Source organism: Haliotis rubra, unplaced genomic scaffold, assembly GCF_003918875.1.
Source record: "Haliotis rubra isolate DU_JTF1 unplaced genomic scaffold, ASM391887v1 Scf455, whole genome shotgun sequence".
NCBI lineage: Eukaryota > Metazoa > Mollusca > Gastropoda > Lepetellida > Haliotidae > Haliotis > Haliotis rubra.
Genome location: NW_025767141.1, coordinates 466,492 through 479,802, shown reverse-complemented (window position 1 = coordinate 479,802; position 13,311 = coordinate 466,492). Strand labels below are relative to the sequence as shown.

Sequence of the window (13,311 nt, the reverse complement as noted above, 5' to 3'; positions counted from 1 at the left end):
TTGCTGTGGCATTTTGTAGTTTGGGCAATTCGACTGGTACCCTATTTATCACATCGGACTTGTTTTAATCTATGTTAAAAATACCACTGACAGTAAGTTTCAACATGTAAAGATGCAGTATAAATGAATCTCGTGGGTTCTACTTCTTTTTCAGCCTAGCTTTCGGATTTTCATACCCAACGTATGCATGTCTCTGTCCAGGGATAATCTATTCTCCCTGCTCTGTGATATGTGCCCGACTCGAAATGATCGGAACAATTTTCCTGCATAAATCTGTGTTTTTACTTGGAAAAAAGAAAAATGGTGGCTCTTTCCATAGTTACTACCATAGCTCTTTTGTTTGTATTTAGATATATTTTATTCTCATGAAAAGGAATGAACCCATTTAATCATAACTTAGAAATCCCTTTTCAATAGTTTCAGATGAATGTTTATTTTCAATAAATATATCTAGTGACAGAAAGGAAACGTATACACATTAACATTGCTGACTCAAACCGTGTTTTCCCCTTATAAATGCATGTACTTAAATTCTTTATGTCTACTGTTGCCACCGCTGCTAGAATATTGAAAATCAATAGACATATTGACTTACAACGAATCACTGAAGTGAGAAAACGACGAAAGTAACACCGAATGCAAAATCTGTTGTGAAGTGAAATCGTTAATGACATAATGAAAACATAATTGGGTGTCTTTGTCTTTAGTTTATATCTGAACACATTTAACCATAATTTTAAAAATAACTCCCTTTCCAGTAGTTTCACATCAAAGTTTATTTTCAATAAATATATCTAACGATAGAAAGGAAACGTATACACATTAACACTGCTCACTCACGTGTTGTTTTCATTATATATGCATGTACACTCCTAACATTCTTGTCCACATGTCTGCGTTGCCATATAGCAGCACAACCCATTTTCGGAATTACAAGCAGAGTGTACATTAATTCTTAAGCAGAGTGTACATTAATTCTTTCTAGCTGATTTAAAAATGGATATTCAATAAATAAATGATACGAATTTTCACATAGTGCGTCACATCGGCATTTGAATCCTTGTTTATACTTTTTGGAATAAATCATGTTTTAATTCACTGTCACCATGTCTTTATTTTTCATTTAATGTTGATTTTCTGACTCTATGTGAGAAATATTGTGGAACTGTAGATTTGTGAGTTCTTTGACCGGATATGAATCTGGATGAGGCTTCAGTACTCCTTTGTCAGAATGGCCAATTTAGTCCAACAGAGAGGATGCTATAGAATGGGATTCAGATACATATATGGTATGATCAGTTCTAAGTCTGTATGCTATGATGGTATTGTCGTTTGCTTATACAAAATGGTTTATGGATAGTCTACATATGGAAACTATGACGGAATTATATGACTATTGTCTTTATCCAGGTAAGCCATACTTTGTTTGTGTGGAATTGTATATATTCGTGTCGACAGCTTTCTAATTATACTGCAGTGTTGTTGTTAGTGATGTCATCAGGCTATTTGGAAACAGATACGTCAAATGGGGGTCCGATGTTTAGCATGCGAATGTACAACACAGGTTACACACAACATATAGGATGTACATAGGAAAGGCTCTCCTTACTGTGGACTTTACAGAATAAACCAAGCAGACCCTAACAAATTATCGTAACTCAACTAATATTGTCTGCCACTAAAACAGTTATCTATTATATTAGGGAATAGGTGGCTTGGAATACATTCGCTGGAAGTAATGTATCAGCTGTTTAATTCAATGTGCCTATTTGCAGCTGCAACAAACCATTCCACCAGCTCCTTCCCGAGAATATTCACCATGTCAGTATCTGCCTGGAGAGCAGACAGAGATTCGAGGAGACACGTGGGTAGAGTATTAGCTGCTGTGGAGTAAGAAGATGGATCTTCTGTGTCTGGGCATTCAGGTGGACAATCCAAGTTATTGAATACCCCGTCTAAACCTGCTGCTATCGTGGCAGCCATAGTCAGATATGGATTGCTGTTGCCACTTGGAATCCGGTTCTCAAAGTAGACCCCTATTGTATCAGTATCTGCTTTAACGCGGAAACATGAAAGACGATTTTCACACGCCCAGTTGATATTCCCTGGTCTCCTTGGGCGGTGGAGTCGATCATAACAATATACAGTCGGACACCAGAAGGCTGAAAGAGCCCTCGAGTGTTTCAGAAGTCCAGCGAGCCAACATCTTCCCAAGTCTGATATACCTTCAGGCTTGCTTGAATCACTGAATATATTTTCACCACTTTCCATCGACAACACTGAATGATTGTAATGCATTCCGACTTCACCCGTTTCTTGTCTTGAGTTAAAGCTTACTTCATAATCTGCATGCTTACTTGCAACTTGAAGGGCTCCACTTCGAAAAGTAAAAGCCTGGTCAGCAGCAGTGATGCCTTTGGATGCCTTCAAAACGCTTTCGTAGAGCCCAGCGTCCCACTCTGTATGGAAGTTCTCTACATCAACACCTGTATTACGCATACCTTTGTCTAAGGCATAGAGAAAATCGCTGTGTGTAAAATGGTCCATGTGATGCATTCGGGATTTCCCCGACGCAGGTAGGCCTTTATAATACAACATGTATTCCATCTCAAATCCTGATAACATTGCATACCCATTGTCTGCCAATCGTTGAAGCTGTTGTTGAGCAGCATACCTCGGGAAAAAGGTAACAGGTGTCTTGTCTTTCAACCAATACGCATCACATATGACCTCGGCCACCTTGTACTGTTCACCTCCATCCCAGGAAATAGTCTTCATTGTGCTGAGGTCGGGAATTATTACAAAGCCATAGCCCTTTTGAAGTGCCCTTGGAACGCCTGCAATATTTATAGACATTGATGATTTTACTGATGATTATGTTTGTTTTAATACAGCTTTTTCAAACATTCATGTTATGGTGAGGTGAAATGGGGTTTAACATAGCACTTAAGAACATTTAGCTCATATGACAACGTGCATGCGTATGTATGTTTTGCTGCTTGTACTAGCCCAGACTTAAGCTGGTTTTATAGTGTTAGCTCACTGAGATACCATGCCGCAGTTAAACATGAATACCCCACTCAGACACATTATACTGATTCTGAGCCGGCCAGTCCTTGATGTACCCATTAATGCCGAGCGCCAGGCAGGGACCAACAAGTACCCTATTTTAACGTCTTTTGGTATGATGCGGCCGGGGATCGAACCCACGAACTTCCGCTCTCCGGGCGAACGCTCTAACCACTACACAACGGAGGCGGTTTTCATGATTATGATTCTTAGTGTTTGTTGTTTACCACCACAGAATATCACTGTAAAAAGTCCAGGCTCGACGATCAGTTATTCTGCAACTTAAAACTGTATTCCTGTCATTTTAACAAAGCAAAAAGGGATGTTTTGCTTTCGTGTGGATAACACAGTTATATTTTACAAGGGAGCTTTCATTCGTGGGGTTAACAGTATAAAAGTTGGAAAAAGGACTTGCGCAAATACAGGAAAATAAACAAAACCATTGCATTAATGTCAAATTCAGCCGAGATGAAAAACAACAGAAATCAAACAACCCATCTCTTCTGCTCAAACGAAAACAAAACAAAGAGAACAAGGAAGAAAACAACATAAAACAACGAAAGAAAAATATAACCACATATATACAAATGAACTTAAGTAAGATAAACAACTTCACTAACAATGTATTTTTCTTCTCTTTAACGTAATATTCTAGCTATATGATGGAGGTGTATAGATAGGTCTGGAACTGGCAACACGTCAACTAGCAACCTCACCTCCCAATCCAATTAGTTTAGCTGCGCTATGCCGAGTGCCCACATTCTTACAATTTCAACACAGAAAGGGAAACATTACAGATGACAACACATACCTATTCCTACTGTGACTCCAGTTCTACAGGTGTGTTCGGCATGGTGGCTAGGAACAATTCTTCCTTTTGACTTACCATACATATCACAGACAGTTAGTCGTAAATAGTCGAAGGAGACTTTCATCTGCGACATAATTCTGCAAATAAATTAACTATTATTTGTACTCATTGATTATTTCTGAACAATTTACCCATGAAACATTGCGATTGCTTGTTGTCAATCGTGGGTTTGAACACAGTCAGATAATATAATTCGCCGGGCAGTTGATCTTATACTTCTCCATCGATTCCTATGGAGTTATGGAGACAAATCTCTGGCAGATTAAAATCCTATGTATACAACTGCCTCTGTGAACTGGGTATTAATGGAAAAGGTCGTTGGTTCGTTCAGCTGTCCGAGTCCTACCGAAAATAAGGTGTTTATGTAAACATGCCTGGCGATGACTGAAAAAGATGGCATTGAGTCAGAACAATGTGTCTGAATTGCATATCTATGTTGAACGGACGCGTGCAGTCACAGCTGCTTAGCACAATAAAACCTAATCAGGAAGATATTTGAACTTATTGGCATGATTCTACATTTTTGCCTGTACATAAAGCTGGACGAGGTCACATTGGTCCTAAGTAACATTACGGAGCAATTTCATCGTCCTGTAGTGTTCACAAGAGCACGGAAAGCCTAATTTAAAAGGTACCAGTCTCTGTGTATGTTTGTAAGTACAGTGGATATCAGGATATCGCCTCTTCCCCCCACCACCCTAACCCCCACCATCATCCTACTCACAAACAAATTATCATTATAGTTGATTTTTGCTTTTGATGATTTCGTACGTTTAGAACCCTTCGTTAGTCAAGTAAACAGTATTACATGGTGATGGCAAGGTTGTAAGCGCTACTGTCATTGGATTCCATGCTAGGGGAACCGCTCCCGTAGTTATTTCGTTTGCGGGACGGTTTCGTCTTTTTATGTGGCTTTGGGGCGACTGACAGGCCAGGGTTTGCGCGTCAGCTTTGATGATACATGTCATGTACCCCAGTCACGTAGTAGATGCTGATGTCCATTATGTTCAGAGCACCGTCATATGGGAACGACGTATTGTAGAGTGTGGCTTAAAAACAAACAATGGTGAGTTGAAAAATAAAGGTTACTACGAACCCTTCAGTTATGGTGGTGTCGATTTGTATCAGGAACAGATAGTGGACAGCCTACCTTCTCGGTCGGTGCAGAAAGCTGGATTACAACTGGTCGCTCAGCTGATGAATTATGACGGCACATGTTCCTTTAATACAAAACCTATTTAGACAAGAACACGTGACCAAAATAATTATAGCTTAATATTCTAAATGTATATTGAAAAAAAGGAAAATTATGACAAATATTATGTTACACGAATTGATGACGATAATGAAACCTAATCATGTCACAAAACAACTATTAACCAAATAACTATTCATACAAATGAGGGTTAAATTTTGCGAGGACTTTACTACATAAACAAGTTGCACATGTTACAACAATCAGCACAATCGCTCATCTGTCAAACACTAGTAGCTGAATAAGTGACATCTTGATGCAAAAATTGAGGCTTTCTGGTGTTATCGAGTATTTAACAATATGTGATTTAAAATGAAATGGTTCATAGGCACTATTTCAGCCATATAACGACAATACAACGCCATATACATTTACATTATATCAAACCCATCAACAAAGGACAGCTGGTATATTCGTTGGCATGTTCGATCCATAGCTTGACACTATCATTTCAAGATTTCCTGAGACTTTTAATGATAGTTTGTTTGCAATGTATAGTTTGTACGGTGGATTGGTATCTAGTTATAGGTTATACAAATTGGATTCGAACACTGTAGGTGGATTAAGATCAGTAATGTCGTCCGGTGTTAATTTGGTCGTTTTATATAAAAAAGTGTGTTTATTACACGGACTGCTCCACATGTCAAAGTGTCAAGATTGAAGTTTTCTCGCAGGTGGCATTGTTATTTTATACAGTTGTCCCAGATATGGCCACAATAATCAAAAGCTGGTAAAATATATTTTTCGTACATTGTTTCTAACTTTGTACGGTGTTTAGACGATATTAAAATTACGATAACAGTTAACCTTAGAGTTTATATTGGCAATATGAACGCCGCAGGAGCAATCGCTAAATAGAATATCCCCTTCGTATTGTCCATCAACAAAGGTGCACGCAAACTAACCCTAGTTGCGTCTCACGACAGGCATGTGATGGGGAAGACAGACTGAAACCCGGATTTTCACAGGTCTGTAAAGAAAGAGCACTTGTTGAATAGGATTCAGGTACAAGAGAGGTGTAGTCACAGTGTGTACCACTTTCTAACCAATCTTGGCAAACAGGAAACATCTCACCCATCATCATTACACTGGTGCGATAGTTCACTGAGACGTTCTTTCAAGAGTTCTGTAATGTCGATATGTGTGTTTTGTCTGGCAAAGTGGAATTAATCTGGGAGGTGAATGAGAAGGGCATTGTAGAAAAATCACGTTCTTCAATATTTTGGTTGGGGGTAACAAGTCCCACATCCTCCACCACTACAATTCTTGGATGTGGTAATGCTTCTGGACAGCACATTCAGCTATACTTTGTCTGGAATGGAAGGTTCTTGTGTGCTGATCTCATTGTGCTAGTACTACCATGTATGTTTCGGTGTTCAAAATGGTCAGGTATTCACCACTTACCTCAGAGCGATGCTTTTCAGTCAATTCTTCTGCTGATTTCAGTGCTGATTATTGGCTTGTGCTGATTATTGCTGACTATTGGCTTCCACAAAAATGGGAGGTTCACTCCCAAAAGACAGACCTCCCAAAAACAGACTCAATGAGTACACTAATTAGCTGAGCCATGCTGTCCACCCCTATGTAATTAATGAGCTCACACAGAGTCACTAACAACACATTCCTATCTCTCCTAGTTCACAAGTGAATACATTGTGAATATTATAGTCTTTAGTTCCACAAACTAAAGCTATAATTACCATTTAGCTTATCATAACACATATCAATGCAAAGACTCTGTGACAAATCACAAAGACTCTGTCACAAATCATAAAGTTTCTGTCGCAAAATCACAAAGACTCCACCCTCACTGTAACCAAGTTTCCTACCAGTGCCACTGATGATGTTGAAGTGACTTTCTAATAAGTGTTCTCTGTGAACTGACAAACATGTGATGTAAAATAATATGGTGCCTGGTCTCATATGCTTGATAGGTAGATGTATATAAATGATTATTTTTGATAATATTCACAAGTAAATGTGAAAATATATGTTGATGTACATGTATATGTTGATGCAATGCGTCTTGTGAATAATCATAGTTCATTACATGAATTAATAAAACTATAGTTAATACATAATGTTTGTTTTTTATATGGGCACATACCATTATTATCAAGGGTACAGCTTAATTAAGCCTTATGCAACCACCCATAAAATATGTTGTTTTAAGCAGTTTAATAATCATAGTTCATTACATATGAATTAATAAAACTATAGTTAATACATAATGTTGTCTTTTTTATATGGGCACATACCATTATTATCAAGGGTACAGCTTAATTAAGCCTTATGCAACCACCCATAAAATATGTTGTTTTTATGCACTCTGTCTTTTGGGAGGTCTGTCTTATGGGAAGATACCAAATGGGAACCGTGCTAATTTGCACGTATTAGAGGGGTACACAAAGTCCGTGGTCAAGACTACCAGTTGTCCGACTTCTATTTTTGTGGAAGCCGCGGCGGCTGACTGAGTTAGCCTCACTTTGTGTGCTGGCGATTCCGTGCCTGACTCTGAGGGTGTGGGTTCGTATCCCGGATAGGACTCAACCCAACAAAAGTACTAGAATCTGTACTGAACTATATCTGTCCGCAATATAACATGTGTTACATCCCATTGGCGTCTAAAGCGGCAGAGAATATTATACAGAAAAACGTGTATTTTGAATCCAATATCTAAGCGATATGACTTCAGCCTGTAAGTAACGGAGTCTAAAGCAAACCATCCAGTAACCATGTTTGCAGATTCGGGTTACATTCAAATGCCATGAGCCAGGTGACACGAAATATTGGCCTCTTCGGACGAGTTGCTCGTTACCAATTGTAGCCCAAGCTTCTAAAACCATATTGAATATTTCTGAAACTGGAACCAGGACGTGTGTTCTTGATCTAAGGCGCCTTGTGCGGGGACAATCATTAACAGTATATGCCTGCAGAAACAAGTTTCAGAAGTCCGCAAATCACAGACTATGAATGTCATGGGTATCTCTGTCCGAGTTCAATTATTTGAGGTATGTCGTTAAAACTTTACGCTGTGGACGACACATTCTCAGTCTGATTGCATAAGAGCAATCACACTGCTACTAGAATATTGAAAAACAATAGAAATATTGGCTCACAACGAATCACTGAAGTGTGAAAATGACGAAAGTAACATCGAATGCAAAATCTGTTGTGAAGTGAAATCGTTAATGACACAATGAAAACATAATTGGGTGTCTTTGTCTTTAGCTTATATTTGAACACATTTAATCATAATTTAAAAATAACTCCCTTTCCAGTAGTTTCACATCAATGTTTATTTTCAATAAATATATCTAACGATAGAAAGGTAACGTATTCACATTAACACTGCTCACTCAAACCGTGTTGTTTTCATTATATACATGTACACTCCTAACATTCTTGTCCACATGTCTGCGTTGCCAAACAGCAGCACAAGCTATTTTCGTAATTAACAATAGAGTGTACATTAATTCGTTTCTAGCTGATTTAAAAAATTGACATTCAATAAATAAATGATAGGAATACACACATAGTGCGTCACATCGGCATTTGAATCCTTGTTTATACTTTTTGGAATAAATCATGTTTTAATTCACTGTCACCATGTCTTTATTTTTCATTTAATGTTGATTTTCTGACTCCATGTGAGAAATATTGTGGAACTGTAGATTTGTGAGTTCTTTGACCGGATATGAATCTGGATGAGGCTTCAGTACTCCTTTGTCAGAATGGCCAATTTAGTCCAACAGAGAGGATGCTATAGAATGGGATTCAGATACATATATGGTATGATCAGTTCTAAGCCTGTATGCTATGATGGTATTGTCGTTTGCTTATACAAAATGGTTTATGGATAGTCTACATATGGAAACTATGACGGAATTATATGACTATTGTCTTTAGACAAGTAAGCAATATATTGTTTGTGTGAAATTGTATATATTCGTGTCGACAGCTTTCTAATTATATTGCAGTGTTGTTGTTAGTGATGTCATCAGGCTATTTGGAAACAGATACGTCATATGGGGTCCGATGGTAGCATACGAATGTACAAGATAGGTTACACACCACATATAGGATGTACATAGGAAAGGCTCTCCTGACTGTGGACTTAATCGAATGAACCAACCAGACTGTAATAAATTATCTTAACTCAATCGATATTATCAGTTACTAAAACAGTTTTCCATTATACCTTTTACGAGAGTAGAGAATTAGTGGCTTGGAATACATTCGCTGGAAGTAATGTATCAGCTGCTTATTTCAATGTCTTTTTTTGCAACTGCAACAAACCAGTCCACCAGCTCCTTCCCGAGAATATTCACCATGTCAGTATCTGCCTGGAGAGCAGACAGAGCCTCGGGGAGAGAGGTTGGTAGAGTATTAGCTGCTGTGGAGTTAGAAGATGGATCATCTGGGTCTGGGCATTCAGGAGGACAATCCAAGTTATTGAATACCCCGTCTAAACCTGCTGCTATCGTGGCAGCCATAGTCAGATATGGATTGCTGCTGCCGCTTGGAATCCGGTTCTCAAAGTAGACCCCTATTTTATCAGTATCTGCTTTAACGCGGAAACATGAAAGACGATTTTCACACGCCCAGTTGATATTCCCTGGTCTCCTTGGACGATGGAGTCGATCATAACAATTTACAGTCGGACACCAGAAGGCTGAAAGGGCCCTTGAATGTTTCAGCAGACCTGCGAGCCAACATCTTCCCAAATCTGATATACCATCGGGCTTGCTTGAATCACTGAAAATATTTTCGCCACTTTCCATCGACAACACTGAATGATTATAATGCATTCCGACTTCACCCGATTTTTGTCTTGCTTTAAAGCTTACTCCATAATCTGCATGCTTACTTGCAACTTGAAGGGCTCCATTTCGAAAGGTAAAAGCCTGGTCAGCAGCAGTGATGCCTTTGGATGCCTTTAAAACGCTTTCGTAGAGCCCAGCGTCCCACTCTGTATGGAAGTTCTCTACATCAACACCTGCATTACGCATACCTTTGTCTAAGGCATAGAGAAATTCGCTGTGTTGAGTATGGTCCAAGTGATACATTCGGTGTTTCCCCGACGCAGGTAGGCTTTTATAATACAACATGTATTCCATCTCAAATCCTGATAACATTGCATACCCATTATCTGCCAATCGTTGAAGCTGTTGTTGAGCAGCATGCCTCGGAAAGAATGTAAGAGGTGTCTTGTCTTTCAACCAATACGCATCACATATGACCTCGGCCACCTTGTACTGTTCACCTCCATCCCAGGAAATAGTCTTCATTGTGCTGAGGTCGGGAACGATTACAAATCCATAATCCCTTCGCAGTGCCCTTGGAACGCCTGCAATATTTCCAGACAAGGATGTTCTACTTATGAGTATGTTTATTTCAATACAGCCTTTTCAAACATTCATGGTTATTATTGTTATTGTTTGTTGTTTACCACTACAGAATACCATGGAACCCTAAATATTCCAACCTCGACAATTATACTTAAGTGCGATGAGCATCTTTACTAAGAAATGTATTTTCTTTTGTTAACGTAATAGCTATATGATGGAGGTGTGGTACTATGTCTGGAACGGGCATCCAGTCACAAGACTGATACCACTGATCTTACTAACGAGTCTCAGCCACCAATCCCACTGGTTCAACCTCCATCGGTTCTTACAATTTCAACACAGAAAGGGTAACGTTACAGATGACAACACATACCTACTCCTACTGTGACTCCAGTTCTACAGGTGTGTTCGGCATGGCGGCAAGGAACAACTCTTCCTCTGGACTTTCCAGATATATCACAGATAGTTAGTCGTAAATAGTCGAAGGAGACTTTCATTTGAGACATGGGTCTGCAAAAAAAATAAAATTGACCATTATTTGGACTCTTTGATTATTTCTGAACAATTAACCCGGGAAACATTGCAATTTTTCAATCCTGGCTTGAACACTGTCAGATAATATAATTCGCCGAATAAAAGATCTCATACATCTCCATCGGTTCCTGTGGAGCTATGGAGACGAATCTCGGGCCGATTTAATCATATACGTGTATGTACAACTGCCGATTTAATCTATACGTGTATGAATTTCGGGCCGATTTAATCATATACGTGTATGTACAACTGCCTCTCTCGGGCCGATTTAATCATATATACGTGAGAAAAGAATCGTCTTTCTTATTGAGTAAATCTGCCTGGCGATGACTGACAGCAATCAGAGAGCAGAGAGAAAAATGTATGATTTATCTGAATTGAATATCTATGTTGAACACATGCGTAGGGTCACAGTGGCCTAGCACTAGTCTGGAACATATTTTAGGTTAATGGCGTGATTCTATTTTTTTTCCAGTACATAAACCGGGACGAGGTCACACTGGTCCTTCACATTATCGAGCAATTTCATTGTCCTGTAGTGTTTACAAGAGCATGGAACAAATACTTTTAAAGCTACCAGTCAGTGTTTGTTTCTAAGAAGAAAAAAACCCCGGACCATCCTGCATATACTCGCAAACAAATAATGAGTAAACAATTTAAGCTTTGATTTCGTACGCTTTGAACCCTTCGTTGATCGTGCAGTAAACAGTATGCAGTGTCAATCTCTTTTTCCTAACAACCCAACATGGAATCTTTGTATGTTTTCACCACTCATCGTACAGTTCATACGGACAGATCACAAGCTGCTGGTGCCAAGGTTTTAAGGGCTACTTTCATTGGATTTCTTTAAGGAAAGTCAAAAGGTAAGTTGCTAGAAACAGCCTAAGAATGCATTGAGCACCAAGAATAAACATACGTAGTTATCATCTCCATTACCTCTCTTTCCCGTTTTTGGGTGCTTAAACGTTCAAGTTTTACATCCGACCATATCTGACACACTAAACCACGTAACCCGTGAAGATCCGGGTTATAATTGATCTTCAGTAATAAACCCATGCTTGTCGTAAAAGGCGACTAAATTGATAGGGTGGTCAGGTTCGCTGACTTGGAAGACACATGTCATCGGTTCCCAATTGCGTATATCGATGCTCGTGCTGTTGGTCACTGGATTGTCTGGTCAATTATTTACAGACCGCCGCCATATAGCTGGGACATTGCTGAGTGCGGCGTAAAACTAAACTCGCTCACCCGGATAAATATTATCCAGTGACAAGGATACCATCTGAGGGTGACAATTTTGTGATTACAAAGTCTGAGACGGAATCAGGCAGGCTGAAATGCGAATCTCATCAAACAACAAGTATCAACCTAAGATGCTGAAGATGTTAATCACCGGATAATCTGATACGGACTCACAGAACGCCTTCATATGTGTACTTACTATATTGAAGAGTGTAGCTTCAACAACAAACAATTGAGTGAGTGAGTTAAAAAATAATGGTTACTACGAACCCTTCAGTATTCTGTACCTTGGTTATGCTGGTGTCGACTTGTATCAGTAACAGATAGTGAACGGCGTACCTTCTCGGTCGGTGCAGAAAGCTGGATTACAACTGGTCGTTCAGCTGATGAATTATGATGGGACATGTTCCTTTTATACACGACATATTTGGACAAGAACACGTGACCAATACAATTATACCTTATTATTCTAAATGTATGTTGACAAAAAGAAAACTATGACAAATATCATCTCACACGCATTGATGACGATAATGAAACCTAATTTCACAAAAGAACTAATAATCCAATAATTATTCAGACAAATGAGAGTTAAAATGTTCGCAGCAATTTCGCAAGAGCCTTAAAACATAAACAATTGCACATGTTACAACAATCTAACGGCACATTCGCTCACCTGTTAAACAACCTATGAGCAGAAAAACTGTCATCTAGTCAGCGTTGCACGTTAAGCAACACAGTAGGTAACGCAAAAACCGATGCTACAGCTAAGGTTAAACTTGATTTAAACATATGTTTTATTCATTGGATGAATACTGATTATACATAGGATGTGTCTTTTTACTGCCCGTTAATGAGGTGAAACAGTGGGAAGAATGTTGGATATGTAAATACGTTGACAAAAAGAACACTGTAAAAACTTCATAGAATATGTACAAATTATTTCTGAATTCAGTAAAATTTGGACAAATGAAGAAAAAATGAAAGCA

General features: G+C 38.8%; 2 protein-coding genes across 2 annotated transcripts; both read right to left on the bottom strand.

The window, feature by feature from the left end:
- Positions 1–963: 963 nt before the first annotated feature.
- Positions 964–5,116, bottom strand: LOC124290045 (lengsin-like). Its single transcript, XM_046726733.1, has 3 exons — positions 5,037–5,116; positions 3,881–4,017; positions 964–2,837 (listed from the first exon to the last, which is right to left on the bottom strand). The coding sequence occupies exons 2-3, from the start codon at positions 4,011–4,013 to the stop codon at positions 1,744–1,746; spliced, it is 1,227 nt and encodes a 408-aa protein (XP_046582689.1). The 5' UTR covers positions 4,014–4,017; positions 5,037–5,116; the 3' UTR covers positions 964–1,743.
- Positions 5,117–9,000: 3,884 nt separating this feature from the next.
- LOC124290025 (lengsin-like) lies at positions 9,001–12,694 on the bottom strand. Its single transcript, XM_046726707.1, has 3 exons — positions 12,593–12,694; positions 10,920–11,056; positions 9,001–10,545 (listed from the first exon to the last, which is right to left on the bottom strand). Exons 2-3 carry the CDS (start codon positions 11,050–11,052, stop codon positions 9,452–9,454), a joined length of 1,227 nt encoding a protein of 408 aa, XP_046582663.1. The 5' UTR covers positions 11,053–11,056; positions 12,593–12,694; the 3' UTR covers positions 9,001–9,451.
- Positions 12,695–13,311: the final 617 nt, after the last annotated feature.